The sequence below is a fragment of the Perna viridis genome, chromosome 15, assembly GCF_037379345.1.
Source record: "Perna viridis isolate PV_CMFRI_1.1 ecotype Kerala chromosome 15, ASM3737934v1, whole genome shotgun sequence".
In the NCBI taxonomy this organism is placed as follows: Eukaryota; Metazoa; Mollusca; class Bivalvia; order Mytilida; family Mytilidae; genus Perna; species Perna viridis.
Genome location: NC_142459.1, coordinates 15601152 through 15625609, shown reverse-complemented (window position 1 = coordinate 15625609; position 24458 = coordinate 15601152). Strand labels below are relative to the sequence as shown.

At 31.6% G+C, this 24458-nt stretch overlaps 1 protein-coding gene across 1 annotated transcript; it reads left to right on the top strand.

Annotated features, from left to right (window-relative positions):
- The first annotated feature begins 162 nt into the window (after positions 1-162).
- Positions 163-24216, top strand: LOC148597124 (methylcrotonoyl-CoA carboxylase beta chain, mitochondrial-like). The gene is made up of 17 exons (XM_088563372.1): positions 163-356; positions 2508-2574; positions 3532-3616; positions 4711-4812; positions 6651-6778; positions 8170-8282; positions 9918-10031; positions 10675-10739; positions 11777-11876; positions 12071-12166; positions 13641-13713; positions 14980-15056; positions 16173-16239; positions 16821-16977; positions 17713-17827; positions 19050-19135; positions 21451-24216. The coding sequence occupies exons 1-17, from the start codon at positions 222-224 to the stop codon at positions 21566-21568; spliced, it is 1698 nt and encodes a 565-aa protein (XP_088419498.1). The 5' UTR covers positions 163-221; the 3' UTR covers positions 21569-24216.
- Positions 24217-24458: the final 242 nt, after the last annotated feature.

Here is a 24458-nt window from a genome sequence, read left to right as displayed (position 1 = left end):
TTTTAGTTTCGAACTATAGAGGAAACAAATCAGAAAAAAATAAATTAAAAACTATATTTTATTGCTTGGATAGATAATCTAAATAAACAGCTGTAATAATTATTTGATGGCGAAGAAATTATAATCAAGTGACAATTTCAAGATTTTTTTTCTAGAATCCGAAACTGTCATTATTATCAATGTAAACACACGACCTCCAAAAAGTTTCTGAGATTACAGAAATGATGAAGAAAGCTATATGTAGCCTGTCTCCAGCGTCAGTCAGGCAATTAAGGCCGTGTATTCAACGATTTTACTACACAGAAACAGTTGCCCCAATTGGCACTCAGACTGAAAGAGATTCAGCCGACTTCAAGGTTTTGCATAATCCAAATTTTCATTAAAAACTGCTTTACTGTCTATGCACATATACATGTACAATGTACTATGAAGTTCAGCCTACATTTAATTTCGATAGTTGCCAAAGAAAAAGTCTTTAAAATGACCATGTTCTTAGTACTTGAAATACTTCAAGTACTAAGAACATGGTAATTTCATACTCTTACACTTTACAGTGTAAGGGTTGGAATTCTGTTCCTCCATACCCGAACCTCTTATTTCTGAATTGAAAACATTTTATACAGTTTCTATACCTTATCTCGAGAGAAGGTGACTAAACTGAGGAAAAACAAATGACCTACCCGATGAGAAAATCCAGCAGATAATCCTGGAAATCCTTTGTAAAAGCAGTTGAAATGAACTTTCCAGTTAGTTTTCAGCATTTTGAATGGGTACACCCAGTTCATTAAATTACAAATTTGAATTTGTGGAACGAAATGAATTAAATTAACTAATGAATTGCCATTAACAACTTTTAAGTTCATTTTGTCAAAAATGTATTGTATTCCATAAAATTAGTGATCTCATTCAAAATGGCAGGTCACTTTGCTAACTGTCTTCGTTACTAATGTTTTCTAGGTATTTTACAGAAATTCTGGATTTTTTTTCACTTGATTTCTGGTGGGTTAAACATCTTGTATGTGAATAAAGGACAAAAGATTTGAAAAAAAACATATTTAGCTTATTCACATTTGCAGTGGCTATTAACATGTCAGATGTTAGAGGTTAGGATGGCACCAAGTCAGAAATTAGCTTGCTGGACAACCTCTAGCACTGCTGCAGTAGGTCATGCCAACTATACATCAATATCTGATACTGGACCAATAAAAAATAAATAGATTGTAAAATCCCCCAAGTCTAAAAATAGTACAACAGATGGGGAAAATTTTTTTTCTTTTTGTAAATCATATGATGTTTTTGTCATGAATAAACTGCTTATAAACATAATATTTAAAAACAAAACAAAACAACTTTAAATAACAAGAATAAGATTTATTTTTTTTCCTGGTTTAACTAGGTCAACTCCACACTACTTCCTGAAAAATTTTGGAAACAAGAATATTAAAACCAGAGTAATCTTTTACATGTTCCTGATAGATAATATTCTAAATTCTAAATATATAGATATATTGAAAGTTACTAAGACTAGAAAAAAGAGTTTTATAGAGATTGCTCTTAATGAAATGTATATCACATTCAAAGGAGCCATTGAGGCCCCAAAACAAAGGAAAAATTGTAATTTTCAAGGGTCTGCTGTCAGCAAAAATTTTAACAACACTGGGTGTGTATGAATTAGAGGATATATTTATGAAGAATTACTTATCATAATTTGATAGAATATCTTAAATTTTTCAATTAATTTAAGAAGGAAAAATAAATAATGGTATTAAAGTTATAATTACTGCAAAAGAAGAAAACAGATAAAATATTTACCTTCAAATAATTCATGTAAACATAAACAGCAATGTACAAATGTACATTTTTAACACACTATTCAATCTTAATATAATACATCAAATACAAAGTGGCACGTTTCGACACAAGACATATAACGTTGTGTCAAGCACGCTGATTACAGCGCTATCTGAAAATCCTGGGGAGAACCCTGATGTATTTTATTGATTCCATGCTCACATAAAAAAATACGGGAATTTGATCTCGCCAGAAGGATATTTCTTTCAAGGAATTACTTGTTTGTGCTTATATTTAGTATTTTTTATGGAGGCACATGCTTGTTACATTTCTAGGAACTATAAAGTACATCTGTACTTCATACATCTTCACCACGCTTTTTCTTGTTATACTCTCTTTTATGTGTGCTCAGCACAAGGGGTTCATTCCTGTACATGTACTTATTTCCAAGAGTGGAAAGTCCTAGGCTTTTCAAGGTCTCAAGTCAATGGTCCTCTTGAGGAAAATCGGATGTCTTTAATAAATTGTCAATGTAAAGTTGAAAGTTAAAGACCAAGGTACATGTAAATGAAATTTCTACGGTCTTAGATAAGAGACCTCAGACCCACACTAATTAACCCTTTACAGTACATTATATTTGATGACGATTATGATGTGTAGTTTGTGAAACTATGGGTTATGTGTAACATGTATATACATATTTATTTTTCTTTCAGGAAAATTATGAACGTATGCAATCATTAGTACAAGATTTGAGGTCTAAAGTGTCTACCGTAATACAAGGTACATTCACATCAAGGCTAGTCATTAATAGACAATAGTAACAGTGACAGTATTTTTGTTATTTCTTTTTAATCAACATAAAGTGAGATAGTGTGTGCATTGAATGTGAAGGCAGTCTATATTTCTAAACTACCAGTATTATACCCCATGCTTTAAAATAATTAGGAGGTTGGTTTCTTTGTCTCTTTGACATATTCAACAAATCCTTTCTTGTTATATACATATAGTGAGTAATCTGTCTGTCTGTCTGTTCATTTATTCATTCCTCCCAAGTTTCCATCTACCATTCTTTCCCCATTGAATGAAATTTGATGAAACTTGCACACATTCTTATTTTGCAGTTGATGCCATTGTACACCTCATATCTTCCATTCTTTGTTATTTGGCAACCAAATGGGATCATCTTCTATTCTAAATTCACTGAAACAACTGATTGGAATTTGATGAAACTTGGACACATTCTTCATAAGATAATGTTATTTTGCAATTCTATATGAGTCAAATTTTGGGTTTCCTATATGGTTTCTGTGGAGGGAAAAGGAAGTATCCCCTTTGCTTTTTGGCCAGACCACAAAATTTAGGTCCCATTGAAAAGGGAATTCCCTTTTATTAGTATACTGAAAACTTCAAAACCACAAAGTCAAGAATCCACAAACTAGTGTTTCTTACCCAACCCATGAACATTTGTATCCACGAATTTAAGTACTTTCACAGTATGTTGTACAGAGCTTAGTCTGTGGCAAGAGCTTTGTGCTAGAAGAGTGATTAATAAATTTCTGAGAATGGCATGACATTTTTAAATGAAATTTTCAGTGTATTGTATATGTTAAGATATTTGGATAAAAAGTTAATAAATGCAATTTTAAGAGCACATATTTCAGTAAAAACTTTAACCCTTTTTACTCTAAAACTGGGATATCTATTCATATTTAACAAATTTTTAATGATTTATTTTAGGTGGTGGACAAAAAGCAATAGACAGACATTTATCCCGAGGAAAACTTCTACCAAGGGACAGAATTCAAGGTTTACTTGACCCTGAGTAAGCAGTATTATATAATAATTAGTGTTCTACGATTTTTGTACCCCAGCTCATATATTGGGAGGTATATTGGAGTCACAATGTCTGCCTTTGTGTCATTCCTGCCATCCCAATATTGGTACATGTATGTACATGTATTGGTACATGGGTGGTACATGTTTATTAGAATTACCCCGTTGGTTGTTCATCAATCGTTTTCATCTGAATCAGGGATTTCAATAACTTTCATTTCAACAGGAGAAATTAAAATTTGAACAGGTGAAATCAGATTTTTGCTGTTTAAATTCTGTAACAAAATTCAAATTTTAACAGGTGATTTCATTGAAGTGAAATTGGCTTGGTGCCTCTTCTTATTGAAAGCCCTGTGAATTTCGTCACAGTTGTTTTGATTCCCATTGGATAGGTTGATTTCAAGTTTTGAAGATGCTTTATTTTAGATGGGGCATATGTTGTAGGCTATTTTGATTGCTGTCCAATACCAACTTCAGGCAACTTAATGTTGATGTATTTAACAAATATAAGGGTTCAGGATGCTCTTACATATTCATGATAAACATTAGCAGAAATGTTCAAAATAAGACTAGTTCAGCTTCAAATAATAAAAACAACTTTAGCAGTTGGTCAAAACTGTACAACCCCTCTTATCTCAATCTTTCTGAAGTTAGTTCTTCAACCTAGCTGCCCCCTTTAAAGTTCTCTCATGGAAGATCTCACCTCACACCATTGTCAGGTCGAGGAGTGAAGTGGAAACATTTTATGAATTGTTTTAGGGTAATTTCTAAATTTAAGAAAATTGCTTGTGAAGTTGGTAAATAAAATTATTTAGATCAACCATTATGGCTAATGTATCACAATCAATTCAATATCTGGACAGGCAACTTTTTTGGAAACTATTCCTGAGGTAATTAAAAGAACAATTTTCATTTGAAGTGCCTTTTGCATGCATAGGTGTTACATAACTTTTAAGAAATGTTCTAAGGTAACTAATAGATCCACTGAGCTAGATATTTACTGAAATTGCGTATGCATGATTTGTGAATTTGTTACGTAAAAAGCATGTGGATTCTTGTGTTAATAAATATTTTATATTTTAGGTCCCCCTTTTTAGAGTTGAGTCAGCTGGCTGGGTACCAGTTATATGGTAAAGAAGAGGTACCAGCTGGGGGAATAATTACTGGTATAGGAAGAGTTGCAGGGTAAGAGTAATCAAGGGAACCAAGGTTATAGTGGTAATCAAAAGAATGTAATCCAGGGACAAACACCAAACATGGAAAACAGACATACACAGCAAAAAACATAAATTAACTAAAATAATACATACAGAGTAACAAAAGTAAATGAGCAACTCAGACTCCACTAAGAACTGGGAGCATGGACCAGGTGCACCGGTAGGGTAAGCGTCCTCTGCTTTTCTAGGAACACCCGCCGAGTTGCTCATAAAAAGTCAAGTCTGGGGTAGACAAAGAGGAAAGGAAAACTATGACCCGTTGAATAAATCAGTTTTCATGGTGCAGATGGATACACCATAATGATCTATGAGTTCATGATGACGACCATAAATTTGTTTTCATGTCAAGTCTGTGTGGTATGCTTGACTGAGACAGAAATTGCATTTATTTTTATTTTCTTAGAAAACTTTTGTAAGTATGTAAGTTCATGATATGTTGAAAATCACTATATGTGAAAGGCATTACTTGTATATATATATATATATTTGCGAATATTTCATTTTGAAAATGACTTCCGATTGTAGATTTCAAGAAAATAAAAACACTGTAAAAAAAGGTACAATTTCAGTGTAGACATTATTCCATATTGGGAAATCCGGAATTTGTTTGTAATTATATAGCTGTACTGGAAAAAACTGGTACCAAAATAAACATTTTCATATACCAAAACCTATGTCTGAAATGTTGCTGGCCTTCCAAGAAGATCATAATGCACGCTAATTTTCCTTTTGTAGCAAGTAATATCAATGTTAGGCTTTAGGAATCTATTTCTTTTCTTGAAATCTATGTAATTTGCTTTCCCACATGAAAATCTCCCTTGCTCATCACTGATCTGCCATTTTAATCCAATTCATCTTTACCGGAAATGGGGAAAAGTCTAAATTGTGTATTGCATTCAAACCTGAAATGTTTAGTTGAGTTAAAATAGAAAATGTACAGATATAATGAAACGTAATGAATTCACCACCAATAACCTAAATGCAAAATGATACTTGCATAAATCACCAAAAGGTTTTCAACAAGTGTTAAGTAGCACTCCAGCTAAGAATCATGCAAAATGTTACACATGGTTGGAAAGCCTACATATTTTTATTTTTGATATTTTGTTTAAAATGCTTTAGTAAACAGAAATTAACATCTGCTCTTTCATGTAACCCATGCTCATAGAAGATAAATATTGTATAGAATGCACTGTAGAATTCAAAATTAAGGGAGATAACTCTGTAAATGACACACAAATACAATAGAATCTATTGGATTTTCAATGTTGATTATCTCCCAAGAGCAGACAGATTTGAATGAATAATTACACATTTCATAATATAGACCCATAAAACAACTTAATTACAAAAATAAAAGTATGTAGCCTTTTTTGGGTGTATCACATTTTTCAGATATTGCATGATTCTTACAAAGACAGCTACTTAATACACCATTAAATAAGCTCTGAAAGGCCCCAAAAACATAAGTGATAAAATCCACAATAACAGATTCTGGGAAAGATGACCCTTTGATAGTGCTGTAGCTAAAAATTGAAAAAGGCAGGGGACCAGTGTAGGAAAAGGCACTTAAAGAGCACTTTATTTTCAATGCAGTTTTTCCTTTGTTTCCATATTTAGCATTTGAGGCTTTTCTCTAAATGAATTTTGTATATAAGTTATGGTGGATGTGAATTGTTTACTGGATACTAGGATTAAGACATAAATACAAAGTAGCATTCTAGTAAGAAATGAAATCTATGAAAAATAATTACCGCACTGTTTTTTTTTTACATTTTTTTTTTTTTTTTTTTTTTTTTTTTTCAGAGTAGAGTGTATGATTGTAGCCAATGACCCTACTGTGAAAGGTGGTTCCTACTATCCAATCACTGTTACTAAACATCTACGTGCCCAAGAAATAGCTCAACAGAATCATCTCCCTTGTATTTATCTAGGTATGTTAAGTATTATGTCTTAACCTTAACTGAAGTGTCCATTGGTCTGTCTCTATACTTAATGTATTTTATTTCAAACTTTTCATACCAAATTTTGTTACAGTCTGTTGGCTTTTTGGTAAAATTTGGATTTTCCATTGATGAGTCATAGCACTTAGAATGATTTGTAAATACGCTGAAATCTGTCTTAAAGATCTTTGCTACCAGTGATTTTCTTCTTTGTTTTAAAAGCAGCCCCAATCCTTTATTTTTGGGAAATTTTTCATAATTTCATCATACATACCTTTAAATGTCATTTAAAATTTTTTTTTAATGACATCCTTGTTATTTCTTCAGGGATTTTAATAGATAAAACTTACTAAAAAAACAAATGGGAAATCAAGAAAAATCTTTTTCCCACCAAAATTTCAAATGGTTATGTCTCAAAAACGAGCACTCTGAACCCCCAATTTTGTCCACTCATATTCTAATATTGTTCTAACATGAAAGATCTTTAAGATATCTCAACCCAATGAAATCATCGTTATTCTTAAAAAGAGCAGCAAACATCCTTAAGCGACCTTTCAAGGTTAAGCAAAAGATATGTGGTCTTTTTATACAGGTTATATAGAATACACTACAGGGGATATTTTTATTGTAGTCTCTTAGGACAGGTTGTTGTTGAATACTGGTGGTTGCTTATATAGGTTTGACTGTAGGTATGAGAACACAATTAATTCCCCTTGGTTTTCCTTGTATACGAATATAGTTTCAACTTTGGTAGTAGGTACCTTCCACATTTTTTCATATTTTTACTGAAAACTTATTTGCTGAAGTTTTGCTTCTAATGGGTAGAAAATAGATTAAAATTACATGGGATTTTTTTTCATTAATCAATTCTGACTAAAAGTCGTGATTTGGTTCAGTGGAAGAAGGTTACATATCTTTACATATCTTTGTACATATCTTTAGGCCAAAGAAGTTTTATTCAGTTTGGGTTGGTGGAATTTTTTTAATCTGCTCAAATGTATATATTGAAATGCACTTGAAAATTAATTGTGGTCTCGTGCCTAATAAGGGGGTTGCCTGGGTATCAGAAATTTTATTTGCTAGTGTTTGCTGGGAGTAATTTGATGTTTATTTTCAAGAATCCAGTAATTCTACATGAAATATGAAGATTTTGGCCTTTAATTCTCTGTTTTCTGAAATTTAAATAAAAAATATGGTTTCTATGGGATTTTCACATGACTTTAAAAAAGTACTTTGTTGTACAATTTGTTCTAAATTAAGTAAGATTCATGTTGCTGACTGCCATATCATGTGCTTTTGCATAGGTTTCTATTTTTACCTGTTAATCCAGATGTAGTGTATCTTGAATTTCTCCTACTCATATCTCTAATTTTATATTTCAGTGGATTCAGGGGGAGCTAATTTACCACGGCAAGCAGATGTTTTCCCAAACAGAGACCATTTTGGTAGGATATTTTATAATCAAGCAAATATGTCAGCCAAAGGTATCCCACAGGTTAGTACTTGTATTTGTAGCACCAAATGGGATGTAATTAGCATTCAGACAAGATATTTGTCATATCCCTTACCTCGGTTTTACTTCCATACATTTAATCCCCATATAATTTTTTATGATCTACTCTACATGGTGAACTTTGTGGAATAAAAGCCAGAAACCTTAAATTAATGTCATTTCTTCTTAATAAAATTATTATGTAACTGGCTTGCAACACCACAATGTGGAGAAATTTTACGCCAGATTACAGTTTTTTTATTAGCCTTGGCCATCAGGCTTGTGGCTAAATACAAAAACTGGACTGATCTATGAATTGAAAACGTTTATACAATAAGTAAGAAATGAAATTGGTATGCTGCTAAGGACTAACTATGGAAGGTCCACATCAATTTCTTGTAAACTGAAGTGACAGCATAACCTTACTAGCCTAGCCATCTGAAAAATCATAAATAAATATATTTCCATATGTACTGTGAAAGTACTATCATTTGTGGTAAACCTGTTTTCATGGTTTTCATGGTTAGGTCAAACCACTAAATTTGGTTCCCAACAATAGGGAGAATCGCATTGATGTGTATTCTGAAAACCTTAAAGCCATGAATTCAAGAATCCATGAACTTGTGTTTCTTCCCTAATCAACAAAAATTGGTATCCTTGAATTAAAGTACTTTCACAGTATTTCCTTAAAGGCAGTTGGGAATCAGAATCTAAAGATTATTGTCCATTTTTTCTCATTCTGTTTTATATGTTTTAGATAGCTGTAGTATTAGATGGAGATCAGAATAATTGTCCTTTTTTCTAATTCTGTTTTATATATTTTAGATAGCTGTAGTATTAGATGGAGATCAGAATAATTGTCCTTTTTCTAATTCTGTTTTATATATTTTAGATAGCTGTAGTATTAGATGGAGATCAGAATAATTGTCCTTTTTTCTAATTCTGTTTTATATATTTTAGATAGCTGTAGTATTAGATAGAGATCAGAATAATTGTCCTTTTTCTAATTCTGTTTTATATATTTTAGATAGCTGTAGTATTAGATGGAGATCAGAATAATTGTCCTTTTTTCTAATTCTGTTTTATATGTTTTAGATAGCTGTAATATTAGATGAAGATCAGAATAATTGTCCTGTTTTCTAATTCTATTTTATATATTTTAGATAGCTGTAGTATTAGATAGAGATCAGAATAATTGTCCTTTTTTCTAATTCTATTTTATATATTTTAGATAGCTGTAGTATTAGATGGAGATAAGAATGATTGTCCTTTTTTCTAATTCTGTTTTATATATTTTAGATAGCTGTAGTATTAGATGGAGATCAGAATAATTGTCCTTTTTTCTAATTCTGTTTTATATATTTTAGATAGCTGTAGTATTAGATAGAGATCAGAATAATTGTCCTTTTTTCTAATTCTGTTTTATATGTTTTAGATAGCTGTAATATTAGATGAAGATCAGAATAATTGTCCTGTTTTCTAATTCTATTTTATATATTTTAGATAGCTGTAGTATTAGATAGAGATCAGAATAATTGTCCTTTTTTCTAATTCTATTTTATATATTTTAGATAGCTGTAGTATTAGATGGAGATAAGAATGATTGTCCTGTTTCTCATTCTGTTGTATATATTTTAGATAGCTGTAGTATTAGGTAGTTGCACTGCTGGTGGTGCATATGTTCCTGCCATGGCCGATGAAAGCGTCATTGTACGGAAGAAAGGTACCATCTTTCTTGCAGGGCCACCTCTGGTAAGATTCTGTCACAAATACAACTTGTATGATATCCTTATTGAAATATAAATCTTATCATTTTGTACTCCCTGCAGACAAAGGACTGGCCTATATAGGAATTACATTTCTGTCTGTTCATTTTTTACATTTTAATATAACGAGAATAGGTATGGTGTATAATGTTAAAGAGACGACAACTCCAGTTAGATGAAACTGTCAGCCCAAGACCACCCGTTGGTTTTCGATGAACAAAGAGGAGATCCTCGTACATGTACCACAGGGTAGGCTGCAGCTGGCATTGTAAGTGGTCCTCTTAAACAGTTCTATAGATTTTAATGAAATTGCATAGGAAACTTAGACATCAAAATGAATGAACATGATGAAGACAATTAATGTGAAATCACAGCCAAAAGTTCCACATATGATAATCATATCAGGTTCAATTCATATGATAATCATATCAGGTTCAAATCATATGATAATCATATGTTAAAGTTTATATGATTCTCATGTGTGGTTTTTGTGGCTCTGTAGAATGAGAATTTTCTTTAATGGGAACCAAGACTCTAGCAGAAATCATAAGAATGCAATCCAGAGATATGGACCAGGTGCACCGGTAGGGTAAGCGCCCTCTGCAGAAGCTTTCATTTCTATATAACAGGTAAAAGCAGCAACAGGAGAAGATGTTCCGGCTGAGGAACTAGGTGGCGCTGATCTTCATTGTAGGTTAGTCATTTGTTTATTGGCAATTTAGAATTTTTTTTATTGTTTTCAATGTTTAATATTTTCAATCTTTGGTACTACTATGGAACTGGAAGAAAAAATGACAACCTTCCAGAGATTTATTTATACTGAAAAAGTGTTTCTTTTTGACATAATTTTTAATTTGTTGTGTCAGCAAACCTGTACCAAACCACTAAGTTGGAAATATTATAATGGCACAACCAAAGTGGACAAGTTTATCGACTACAAATTACAGAAGCATTTACTTTTAAAATTATCCTTAGTTTTGACACATTTGGACTGCAAATTTTGCTGTTTGGGTTGAAGTCTTGCAATGAGAGTGGCAGAATGTGAGACTAAAGACAAGCTTGAAATAATATCTGTTTCGCCTTATCCAACGTTACCTCCTGGCCTTTGGTAGGTATGTTGGAAAAATATTTTTTTTCCAAAAATTTCATCAGATTCTGTAAAAACAATGATCAAAGAATTGGAAAATGTTGCTTTAAAAATAAAAAAAAATTGTGTGAGAGGAATAAAATTATTTGCGTAGGGCCAATTTTTATCGATAGGTAGAGTAAGGAGAAACAGACTTAATTTTAATTTTGGCCTGAGGTTTTGCTTTTCCAGTGTCATTGTCGTTAACCAGGTTTTATGTTAATTTTTCTAATTAGGTCAGTTAAACATGAACCACTTATGCTAGGTCAATCATTTTTGTTATGCAGTTGCATTAGCATCACTACATCACAGTTTAATATCTGATTCATACATACATGTATGCCTTGCAGTTACAGTCTATTGACTTCAAAATTTTTTAAAAATATTATGCCATTGAGTTTTCTTACGAGGTGAGTTCGACTACTCATGCTAGGTCAATGGTATTTTATGTATAGTTATATAAACATCACTTCATTACACTTATATATCTGTTTCATGCAAATACCCCTGCAGTCACTATCAAATATAAATAACAGTGACCATGTGCGACAGACAAGAAATTTCTCTGTGATAACAGTTAATTCAATCAAAACTTTCTGTTTCAGTAAATCTGGTGTTACAGATTATTATGCACAAGATGATGAACATGCCTTACATATAGCACGAAGAATTGTGAAAAATATCAATTATTGTAAAAATCCTCAGGTAGGAAGTTGTCAGATCTATACAGTTCTAATTATGTTGTGTATTCACCTTCAGTTTTTACTATTTATGCTTTATTCACTTGTCTTATAAATCTGGTTTGAAAAGGAATTTGTTCCTTTTGTGAATGTTAAATTTTATTTATTGGATATAAAATAATTTTGTCTAATTTCAGTATTTAATGTATGTATTTTCAGGTAACTATAGAAAAGCCAGATGACCCTATATACCCTGCAGATGATATTTATGGTATTGTTGGTGATAATCTCAAGAAAACATTTGATGTTCGAGAGGTGTGTTATTACGAAAATAATTAAAGTAGGAATGTTAAAAATTCCTATTTACAAACTTGTATGTGTATTTTTGAAACACACAGTTCATATGTTTGGAATAATTTCTTTGTGAGAGGTCATATTTCAATTTGTTTTCAATTTTATGTGACCAATATCATTATAAAAATATGTAAAGTTAGTATACATAAACAGTATGTCCATTCACCTACTGCAGTACATTTTCAATCTACAATAAAAATCATGTACGAACAATTTATGTCAAAACATTCATGTGCACACATGTACATTAACAATATTCTAATTTTATTTTAATCTTTGAATTTCTGGTCTTCCATTCCATTCATTGTCAAAATGTGTCAATATTCAAGAATATCAAAAGTGAAATATTAGGTCTGATTCTATTATAAAAACAAATCTACCATTTTTAACCTGATAATGCTGATAAAGCATTATGATTTTCTTGTGTAAATTTGCAAAATAATTATATGCAATGACTTTTCTTTTCAGTGAATATGATTTAATTTTTAATAGGGAGAAAAAAAGTTTAATTTGAAATAATTAATTCGAAAAAAAATTGGAAAAAAATTCAGATTTAAACTTCTAATTAGTACAATGAGCAGAATTGCCAGTTAGATTTTATCTTAAGGCTCGCAACTTTTAAGGTAATCTTATGCCATAACAATAGTTGTCAAATTCCTTATGGTTTGGCAATTTTTTTGATTTTGGGATTTGTTTGGGTTCCATTCCATCTTTTTTTATGTGATGCAGTAACTATTGTACCAATAGTCATTTCTGATATAAAAATATTGAACAAAAACTACTTCCAAACATAGATGTGAAGAAAATGATGTTCTTTCCAATAAAAAGCATAAAAAGGCATGATACAAAGTACATTTATATTCATTTTATTGATATTTAACCACACTATTGACGGTTTCTGTCAGCTTTTTGTAACAAAAATCGACGTACAATTTTTATCTCAAATTACTATTATTTTTTTGGTACACCTTATCATAAAAAAGGGGTAGGCAAGTCTGAATGCGAGCCAGCATTGATTTCACATAAAAATTGAAATTTATGAAATGTCTTGTTTAGTTATGATTTCATTTTATTGTGATGTCATAACTTTGCAATAGTTTTACTTGTACAGTATATTGTGACATTGTCACATTTTTCTTACTTTTCAAATATTACTAGATATCTAAATCAACAGAAGATCTAGTTCTTTTTATTGAAACAGCTATACTTGTACTGATTCTAAATTATTTTTAAGAATTTTTACTGCAATTTAACCTCTACAGATAATGAATCTCATCATAGTACCTATGTTGAAATAACACAAAGTTCAAGATTTTACAGATCATGTTTTTAAATTAGGATTAAAAGTATTTTTAAGTTAGGGTTAAAAGTATTGATTGTCTTTTAGTTACATAATGTATAATAAGGTCTGATATGTTTTTGGTTTATTTCGTAGGTTATAGCCAGAATAGTGGATGGCAGTAGATTTGATGAATTTAAAACGATGTATGGTGAAACATTAGTCACAGGTAAGTCAATTTTTGTCGTTCCCTCCGCGGGACTCGAACTCGTACCGCTATGACCTATATATATACTTTATTATAGTGTGTTTACATCTTTATCCATATCGTTGTACAATCCTTTAGACTTTTATGATTATTTTTGTTCGTGCTGCATCATCATAACTGGACGATCCGATACCCATTAAGTTTGCTGGTTATTTTCACAGTGGATAGAAAACCGCAAAAAATAGAACCCATTAAATTGATTTTTCGCATTACATAATGCCATTCATTTTTTTTAAAACTGCAAATATGTCACATGACAGAATTCTTGAAAATAAGAAACCGCAGAAATTAATACGTTTACAGAAACTGATTTTCACAATGTAGAAAGTCAATTCAGTTTTCATGCTTTTTAATTTGCAGCTTTCATTTTATTGACTTTGTATTCCGTAATAAAGGGACTTATTTCCTGTTATTTTTTTGTCCAGATTTCTCCTTTGGGTAATTGGAAAGAAATTTGTTTATGAAAATAAGTTGGCTTACTGTAATAGATTCAAAATAAAAATACTGTTATATCCAGTTAAAAGGTTTGACCATCAAGTGGAAAGCATCAATTCAGGATTTGTGCTGAAGAAATATGAAAAAAAAGCCTTACAGAGCTTATGTTTGTATAATATGGTGAAACAACATTTACAGTTTCTGTGGCTTTGAATGCATAGATGTAAAACTCTGCACAGGAAGTAAATATTATAAGTCTCCAAGCGCAAACGTCTCTATTTTTGTTACAACTACCAATGCTTACTCAGACCTTTTAGAACTGATTTTTAGGTGTGCTTATTTGCGTAATATTTTTCCACAGTGGCCAGATTTAAAGGGGGGAGGGTTTTGATCGCGCCAAAGTACTTAAATCCCACCTTATTTTTTGGGCCTGTCTTAAGACAGGAGTTTCTGGCCTCTGTATGTCTTGTTTTGTTTTCATCTTTATAATAATGTTACATGAGTATATAAGGGCAACTCTTTTGCTGTACCTGTGTATAATGTTTTGGGGCCAGCTGTAGCCTGTCCTGTGTAATGAGGATTTCCTTGTCGTTCATTGAAGACCAACAGGGGTCTTGGGCTGACATTTTCATCCAGGTGGGGTTACTGTCTCTTTGACTTATTCTTGTTGTACTAGTAGTAATGTTTACTCCAGATAGAATTTATCAATATCTAAATGTGATTGTAAACAGAAAAGTTATAAATTAGTGATGATACATGCCAATGGAAATTTTATTTGTATAATTCTTTCAGGTTTTGCCAGATTATGGGGTTATCCAGTCGGTATTTTAGGAAACAATGGTGTCTTATTTTCTGAATCAGCGTTAAAGGTAATTGTTTTATTTTTTATATGAAATGGTTAACAGAGAGTAATTTATAGCATTGCGTTTTGGCTGGTTTTAAAATTTAATTAAGTTACTGTATTTTTTTTAATTTAATGGTGTGCTAAAATACATGTGAAGACAGTTTTTGTCCAGACATAGGTTTTGCTATTTTTATGCCAGCCTTTTGACAGACATGTTTTTATACGACAACATAATGTATTGTAAATCCCTATGCTCATGATACTTAAGTGTGTCAAAAATTAAAACTGTGTCCGTACCTCCCCTAACTGTTCAGGGTTGGACCACTGTGGTTGTGTCTTGCTACGCTCTGCAAAACTTTTTATTGCATCCTGCTGTTTGTCTGTCTGTCCACATGTGACCTGATCATAATGATATGATATGTACAATTTTTGTGTCCATGGAAAGATTGATTTTAGTGCGTGAATTTAACCATGTCTTAATGGAAAGATTGATTGTAGTTTTACATTTTATGGCAGATATTTCATGCAATTCAAGACAAGAACAATTAATCAATTGAATAGATACTGCTTTGTTCTAGGCTGATAGGCTAAGAGAAAATTTATTGTGCTAGCTCACAGAAGCATCAGTCCATAGGTAAGCATCAGGTCCACTTGTACACATTATTCTGAGTCTGGGCCAACCATTTGTCCCTCAATCTCCTGTATGGCACATGCTTGGTGGAGAAGCAGTGACTACAGATTCTGTAGTCCATGGCCTGGGTTAGACCCTTGACCTCTTGCTCTCAGCTGAGCATGCCACCAGGAGACCACTGAATTTACTGTTATGAATAGAAGCTCTCTTCCTTTTTTTTGTTGTTTTTTTTATTTTAAATTTCTCTTTTCGAGTTATGAGACTTCAAGTACTGAAATAGGAAAATATGGGGCTACCATGTGCTGTAGTACAGCCAAACATTTTTTTATATTTCTGTAAATTCACACAATATTGTGATGTTTTTATTGTTGCAAAAATGTGATTGACGTAAAAAAAACCTTCTGACAGTACTAAAGTACGATTTTTCTTTAAATTGTAAAAAATAAATAAATCAATTACATTTTTGCTTATAATATCAAAGCATATTAATAAATTAATAATTAATTTCAGGGAACACATTTTATAGAACTATGTTGTCAAAGAAATATACCACTGATATTCTTACAAAATATAACTGGTGAGTACTGAAAAAGAAACGGTGAATTCTGAAAGTATAACTGGTGAGTACTGGTATTAGAAATGGTGAATTCAGAAAGTATAACTGGTGAGTACTGGTATTAGAAATGGTGAGTGCTGAATGTAAGTTTTTTAATAGCTGTCTGCTTAAGAATGATAAAAAAAATTTAATTAGGTCATTTATTTGAAAAAAAGGTTAAATATTTTACTTATGATGTAAGTTATCTCCTATCATTTTATTTATGGAATGGACAATGATTTTGCGTATAAATCTTCTAGAAAAAGTTTTTTGGTCTTGTATCATAATAGAATGTGATGGCTAGATAAAAATTATCTCTCCTCAATAAAAAAATTGATTTTTTTCACTAATGGAAGAAAGAAGATAAAGAATTTTTTTCTCAAATGTAAGGAAACTTAACTAAATCAAATTTACAAGATAAAATTATTAGGGACTCTTCGTCCATTAAGTCATTCCCTGCAAAAAATCATAATTTGTTTTAAGGTCTGCCTATGATTAATGGAGCAAATTTTACTCATAGCAACATTTTGATGTATGGATGATTGAGTCCGTTTGTTTTTTAGGTTTCATGGTGGGTAGGGATGCTGAAGCAGGAGGTATTGCCAAACATGGAGCCAAGATGGTGACAGCTGTAGCCTGTGCCAAAGTTCCTAAGTTTACCGTCATTATAGGTGGTTCCTATGGTGCAGGGAACTATGGCATGTGTGGTAGATCTTATAGGTATGTCTTTTTATAAAGAAAAATTAAGTAGTATTGCAATCACCTTGTTACTCAAAAGTGTTACAGATTTCTCAACTTTTTTGTGAAGGGAATGCTTAGATATTTGGTACATGAACGTTGCTTTTACATAATGACTTGAGCATGTCTCCCCTTTTTAGGTTCCTCCTTATCTACTTCCTGTTTGCCATACAATTTAATAATTTTTTGAGTGGTGGAATTTTTAGCATGATGTAGCATACAACCTCTTGTTTTCATTATGATTAATTTCAGTACGAAGATAATTTATAAGTTTAGCACTAATTTCAATCATGTTTTTAATGTTTTGTATTCTCCATGTTCAAGAAATCTGTGTAGAACTGATAGTTCCAGTGTTTTATAGCCCTCTTTTTTTTGTATTTGTATCTATATATAACTGTTTAGAGTCTCCATTTTGTAGTCCCATTTTCTGTGTATATATATTATATACCTATTAGGAGCCATTTTCAATTTGAGTTCCAATGTTTTGTAGTCCCTGTGGTCAAAGTACTCTTAGCATATTAATTTTCACAGTTGCTTATTTTAACAAAATGATAAGCTTTATATAGTGTTAAAAATCCGTGTGTTGAGTACTACTTTTCACACTTCTCTGTCCACTGTGAAAATAGCTAAAATCAAAAACCTCAAAAATTAAAACATTTACATTATTTATCTTTACCTTTTAAAAACCATTTTCAATTGAGCTTCAATGTTTTGTAGTCCCCGTTTTCTGTATATGTGGCCCAATGCCAGAATTTCTGTGATGGGTGGAGAACAGGCAGCCAATGTGTTAGCACAGATTACCAGAGAACAAAGGCTGAGAGAAGGCAAAGAGGTAAGCACCACACACAAACATGCTTCTTTCAGTTGGCATTGGTAGTCAACTAAATGCGTGATGATTATTTTCATATTTTAAGGAAAGCATTGTATAAATGGACATAGGATATTCAAATTCATTAACACAACATTCTATAGACAAATAAGTTTTTATGGTGTACTAATTATGGCTATTTTTTAGTCAATAAATTGGAACAAAACTAGCTTTGAAATTGACTGTTAGCTGTACGAATGATTGTTTGTGCTGAGAGAAATTACTGAATTACCCTACCGGTGCACCTGGTCCATGCTCCCAGTTTTTGGTGGAGTCCAAGTTGATCATTTACTTTTGTTACTTTGTATGTATGATTTTAGTTACTTTATGTTCTTTGTTGTGTATGTCTGTTTTCCATGTCTGGTCTTTGTCCCTGGATTACATTCTTTTGATTGCCGCTATGACCTTGGTTCCCTTGATTAATTTTTTAAGCCATGCAAATCATAATAATATTCCAAATTGCATTATGCTGCTCACAATTTTCAGGAGTGAACTCTCATAAGAAGCATTAGAATAAAATATATAGAAAGATCTAAATCCAAAACCTAACTGTATGCAAGAAGTACTCTAAATCAAAATTGTTGAAATAAGAAGTAAAATCCATCACCAAGAGGTTTTACCATGTGCAATACAAGGAATGAAGTATCACTGTTTTGAAGTATTTGAAATGTTCAGTTGAAATTTACACTAAACTGAAATTAATTTTAATTTCATATGTCTTATAATTCTGTAGTTGATCCATTGTTTCTGCAAATTGCTTTTGAAACGAATTTTTATATGTGTGAATTCGGCAGTTATGTTATTTGCCAATGATAATTAAACAGTTTGTTTTAACATCATAATTTCACTGAAATATCTGTATTAGAAACAATCAAATCATTCATTTAAGAACTTGTATTTTCAGCATGTATATCTTACACTATACCATGAACAATTCACCATAACAGAACCGGAAGGTTTTGTGTTGTAAAAATGTTTTGGTCAACCCACCATTTTAATTTGAAATGCATGTTCCAAGTCAAGACCTCTGTAGTTGTTTACCAACTATCCGTTTTGTTTTTGCTCGATATTGTCATTTGTTAAACTCTTTGACTCTCCTCTCAATCATTGCCTATAGGTTATCAGATCAGTAATATTTTATATTTCGTTTGTTTGTTGTGAATTATAACTGTTTTTTATGTTAAAGTGGACTCAGGAAGAAGAGGAGGCATTGAAAGCACCTGTGATAAAGAAATATGAATTAGAGGGTCATCCATATTACTCAAGTTCTAGGTAAGGCCTACTGAAAAGAGGCATAGTATTTATAGATCCATTACTTATTTATTAGGGAGCAATTTATTTTAGCTAATTTAGTCATCACAACAAAAAATTTATGGTCCTCATCATGACCTCTTGGATCGTTATGGTGTATCCATCTGCACCATGAAAACTGATTTGTTCAACATGTCCTAGTTTTCTTTCTTCTTTCATCTACCCTGGACTTGACTTTTTATGAGCAACTTCATGGGTGTTTGTAGAAAAGTAGAAGATGCTTACCCTACCGGTAGACCTAGTATTTGCTCCCAGTTTTTAGTGGAGTCCTAGTTGCTCATTTACTTTTGTTACTTTATTTGTATTATTTTAGTTACTTCATGTTCTTTGTTGTGTTTGTCTGTTTTCCATGTCAGGTCTTTGTCCCTGGGCTGCATTCTTTTGATTTCCGCTAGATTCTTGATTCCCTAGATTATTCTTTAAAGAAATCCTAATTACCAACATATTTTTAGGGAGCAATTAATTTTTGCTTATTTTATGATCATGAAAATCTATGAAAAATAAATTGTAAGGAATATCATCTTTAATTATGGAATGCATGTTATATAGAAATTTAAATGGCAGGAATGAAAAGGAGCAAAAAAGAATCACTACCCTGAAGCAGGAAAATAAATATCAAAGAAAAAATAGTTGGTTTACCTTCCCATCTTGGGTATTATTCGTATACACTGATCTTTTAAATGGGCTCCTTTTCAGTTAAGCCTCAGTCTTTGTAAGATTCAGGCAGTAGGTGAAACATGGTATGGAAAGTTTGCTTTGTACTATTTGCACCTTCAGAATTAAGGAAAAAAAGACAAGATTTTTCTACATCATGTTGGTGCATTGAGTCATTATGGCATTGAAATGCATTGAAAATGAACATTTTAAGGGTGGATAACTCTGTCAAAAACCTCAATTTTCTTACATGCTATTGAACAATTTCTGAGCTAAGCCAGTTAGTGCAGAGATCAAATAATGGTCTTTTCAAATAGCGAAAGTATCCTTGAGTGAAATTATATTGTCAGATCGGTGGGGTTTTGACATGCATGTTTCTGATTTTTCCATTTTGCCTGATTCTTATAAATACTTACACTGAATTTTTGTTAATTTTGAAGAAACACTAATGACCAATATATTTTTCGCAAGCATTTAATTTTTGCTAATTTTGAAAATTCATGAAAAATAAATTGTAAGGAAAACATATTTCATTATATAAGAGATGTTATGCGGTATTGTAAATGGCAGAAATAAATAACCAAGGGAAAATTACTTGGTTTACTGATCATGCTTGGCACTATTTGAAGACATTGCTATTATGTAGCAGTCTTTGTAATAGTCATATAAATTCTGTAATATGTTATACACCCCCAAAAAAAAGGCTACACATATTTTTTTTGCAGTTAAGATGATTTATAAGTCTATATGATGAAATGTATAATTATCCATTCCAATCTGTCTGCTCTTAGGAGATAATCCACATTGAAAATCCAACAGTTTCCATAGTATTTTGGTGTCAGTCACAGAGTTATCTCCCTTAATTTTGAATTCTACAGTACATTCAATATAATTTTAATCTCCTAAGAACATGGGTTGTATGAAAATCCACCTGTTTATTTTTGTCTACTATAACATTTTTATCAAAATATAAAAAAGTGAAAATATATAGGCTTTCCAACCATGAATCACATTTTGCATGATTCTTATTTGGAGTGCTACTTAAGGCCTCATCTTTCAAATAATGTCTTAAAAGATGTTATACGACTGCTTTTGAAGGCTCAGTTCAGTTTTTAGGTGTTCTGTGCTATTACAGAAAGACAAAAATATTTTTAAAAGCGTTTTTCAGAGAATTATTTTGTGTAAGTTTAAAATGTATGGCCCTGTCAGGGGTCTGTGGCTGCCAGAACTTGTCTTTGCTGTAACTTTAAAAGCCTATGATGGTATCATTTCACATCAGATTTGTTGTTTCTTGAAACATAACTTAAGGAAAGTCTATATTGATTTTTACAATTTCGGTATGTAACCTTTTTATAAGGAGCTAAAAATGAATAAAAATCTGGTACAGTTCGTGGTGTATCAATTTTCATATTGTTCATGGATTTGGTAAACCACGAAATTTGGTTCCCAACTCAAAGAAAATTTCCAATAAATTTGTAAAATGGAGTAGTGAAATCCACAAATTCAAGAATTTACAAACACAATTAGAGTGTGGGAGGAGTGACATTTAAACAAATTTCAGCACACCCTTTGGTGCATTCAAGCCAATTTTTACTCATCTGATATTTCCATTTTTATTTTAGGTTATGGGATGATGGTGTGATAGATCCTGCTGATACAAGAACAGTTTTGGGACTTAGTTTATCTGCCTCATTGAACGCTCCTAAGGAGCAAACAAGATTTGGTGTATTTAGAATGTAATTAGGGCATTTATCTATTATTTTGTTTTATTTCAATCATGTAAGAAATTAATTATGATTGACAGTTTACCTGGCATTCACGAATTCATATTAAATATCTATAAAAGTACTCATTTTCAAGGTTTATGAAGGCCGACCATAAAGTCAAAATTCCCCATTAAATTAAAAACTTTCATTGAAAACTAACATTCAATTGACTTCAATGAATTCAAATTTAATGAAGTTTTTAAAAGTAAAATGCTCCAAGAAAATTATTATCTGAAATAAAACAAGGGTTGATTACATTTTGAAATCATGAGAAATGGCAAATGTACTCTTTATGGGTTCAATTATCGTAAGTCAAGAGTTTATTTATACTAATTTATGGGGATTACCTACTTGTCCAGATTTTGCTATATGGCACTAATTGCTAATTACTAGTATATCCCACGAATCAAGTTATGGGGTATCATATTTTTGACCCATTTTTCTGTTATACATGTTGTCAATTGAATAGCGCCACCATTTTTTTAACTGATGTCTATCAAATTTTGGTGAATATTTGGTAGCTATATCAGATTGAATGGGTTTGATGGGACTTAGTTAAAAATTAATGATTTAGGCTTCTTGCCTGGATAACGCCTTCATTTCTTTTAGCAATTTCTGTAAACTGTGACAATAAATCCTATGATTGTTTTTCATTTCACATTAATCGATCAAATGGTACCACCTGTATTTTAATGATTATGTGTTTAAAGTCTTTACTGTGAATAAAGATACTTAAATTCATAACAAAGAAGCAAACATTTTTAGCTCAACTGACCCAACTCTTCTTCTCTGAAACAACTTGGTCAATTTGAACCAAACTTAGTATGAATGTTCCTTAGGGCATTATTCTGCATAGCACTGAAGTGGGGATTTTTTTATCTGTTGAAGAACATGGCTGCATTTTATAAAAATAGAACATCAGGGTCAGACGAACGTTTTCCGCATATATTTCCAAAAGTGTTAGGTTTATCCAAATTCTGGTTGGAGTAAAAATGTTAAGCATGATGAGATCTATCAGTGGTCAAATTTTCGTGAAAATCTGTTTAGCCATGCTTAAGTTCTTATCCTTCTTCTGCATCATTTTCAATGTTATTTTATGAAAAATTCTCCTCAGAAACCACTGGACAGAATTTAATGAAATTTGATATGATCGTTCCTTGATAATGAGCTTTAGCAATTTTATCCAAGAAAAAAACATGGTGGCTTCTACAAAAATAGAATGTAGGTTATCGAACTAGGTGAGCTATACAAGTTCTTTAGAACCTCTAGTTATTAAAAGAACAATTTTTTTTAGATTGCTAATATGGACCCCTAGGATATTTTGAGTTTGCTCACTGACATTCATTAATTATAGATCAAATGCTGCATTTAACTGTTACTGTCTTACGGGTATCAAAACAAATTAGTAAAAACAAATGATTAATTTGTTCTGTTCCATATATTTTTACTATTTGCTCTGTATTTATCTTTGTCATTTATAATTTCTATAACAATATCTTTATGAAGCGCAATTCATTTTAAAGTATGCTATGGGAATGCACATTTTACATTGTACATGTATTTTTTACAAGAGTCCCTCTGAAGCCTTAACTGTAACTAGTCTTTTTTTAAGGTGCTAATATTATTAGCAACTTTTTTTCTTGCGCTCGTAATTTCAGTACTTTACATTCACATATGATTTGCATAATTATAAATTATTACTCCACATTAAGCTGCTGATTGGTGCCGTGTTTACCGTCATAGCTTCGTAGTTCTAGCTTCATATGAGATCAAAGTGTACCTCTTAAATATCATACACATGCATTCTGCGTGTGTTTTTTTGCTTGTATGAGAATGGGAAATTTACAAGTTTACATGTGTTACGAATATAACTTCAAAACATTAGAACCATTACAGGATACAATAATTTTCATAAGATATTGTTATAGGAGCTGTGAATGAAATCCGCTTTCATAATATCATGATATAGTATGACATGAATTTTGAAATTTTGTTGCAATGAAACGTATAGGTGATCTAGCATTTTTGTTCCATTTCATGCCAAATTTGATCAAATACTCATTTTGACTTTTTGTCACTATACTGGACTGGTCTAGACTGTCTTGTTTACCAAGAAAATGGAGAAATCTGTTATAACTGGTTTATGCGGAGTCAGATTAATGTGCTCGAGTGAATAATATGCCTATATATAGCTAGCTAAAGGATGTTGCTACCATTGATCTTGCACTATAAAGATTCTTCTCAGTGGATCGGACCTGTACAAAGCAGGCTCTGCTTGAAATGCATGATTTATCTCTATAGATGTTGAACCATAGAACGTCTGCAATGTGGAACAATGGACATGCTTATTTGCTTTTGAGTGTTAGTTAAATGAATAGACTCTTTTGTGTTAGTTTTCTAAACAGTTAAGTTTATACTTTCTGACTTCTGGTAAAAACTCTCATGGTTTTCAACTAATGTTATCATGATTTTGTTGCACTTCCCTCTCGGAGTTACTCACTGAGCATGCTCAGAAATTAGCACAAAAGTGTATATTATGGACGACTTTATAGTACAGATATCATTTTCAAAGTATGTGGTTAAAGAAATGCAAGATTTTTTGTATAAATGATATTTTCTTAATCTGTTTGATGTTTTTAATTCTATTTTCAGTTTATTACGGAATGGCTGTTATATTTTAAGGTCTATAAAGATAAAAACCTACATCACATGATGCATACAAAATGACCTGCGTAGGTTATTTCAAATACACCAAAAAAACATAACTGTTACCGTCATTCTTTATAATTAAATTTTAGTATCTAATTCAACGAGTGTATCATCAAAAAAAGATTGACGACGTGACAGTCACATTAGAAAATTTA

What these genes read in the sequence shown, in the direction of transcription:
- LOC148597124 (XM_088563372.1), top strand. Translation starts at nt 222, where the DNA reads ATGATGAAGAAAGCTATATGTAGCCTGTCTCCAGCGTCAGTCAGGCAA. An exon ending in GAGATTCAGCCGACTTCAAG is followed by an intron (nt 357 to 2,507) that starts GTTTTGCATAAT and finishes TTTTTCTTTCAG; the next exon opens with GAAAATTATGAACGTATGCA. An exon ending in CAGCCAAAGGTATCCCACAG is followed by an intron (nt 8,283 to 9,917) that starts GTTAGTACTTGT and finishes TATATATTTTAG; the next exon opens with ATAGCTGTAGTATTAGGTAG.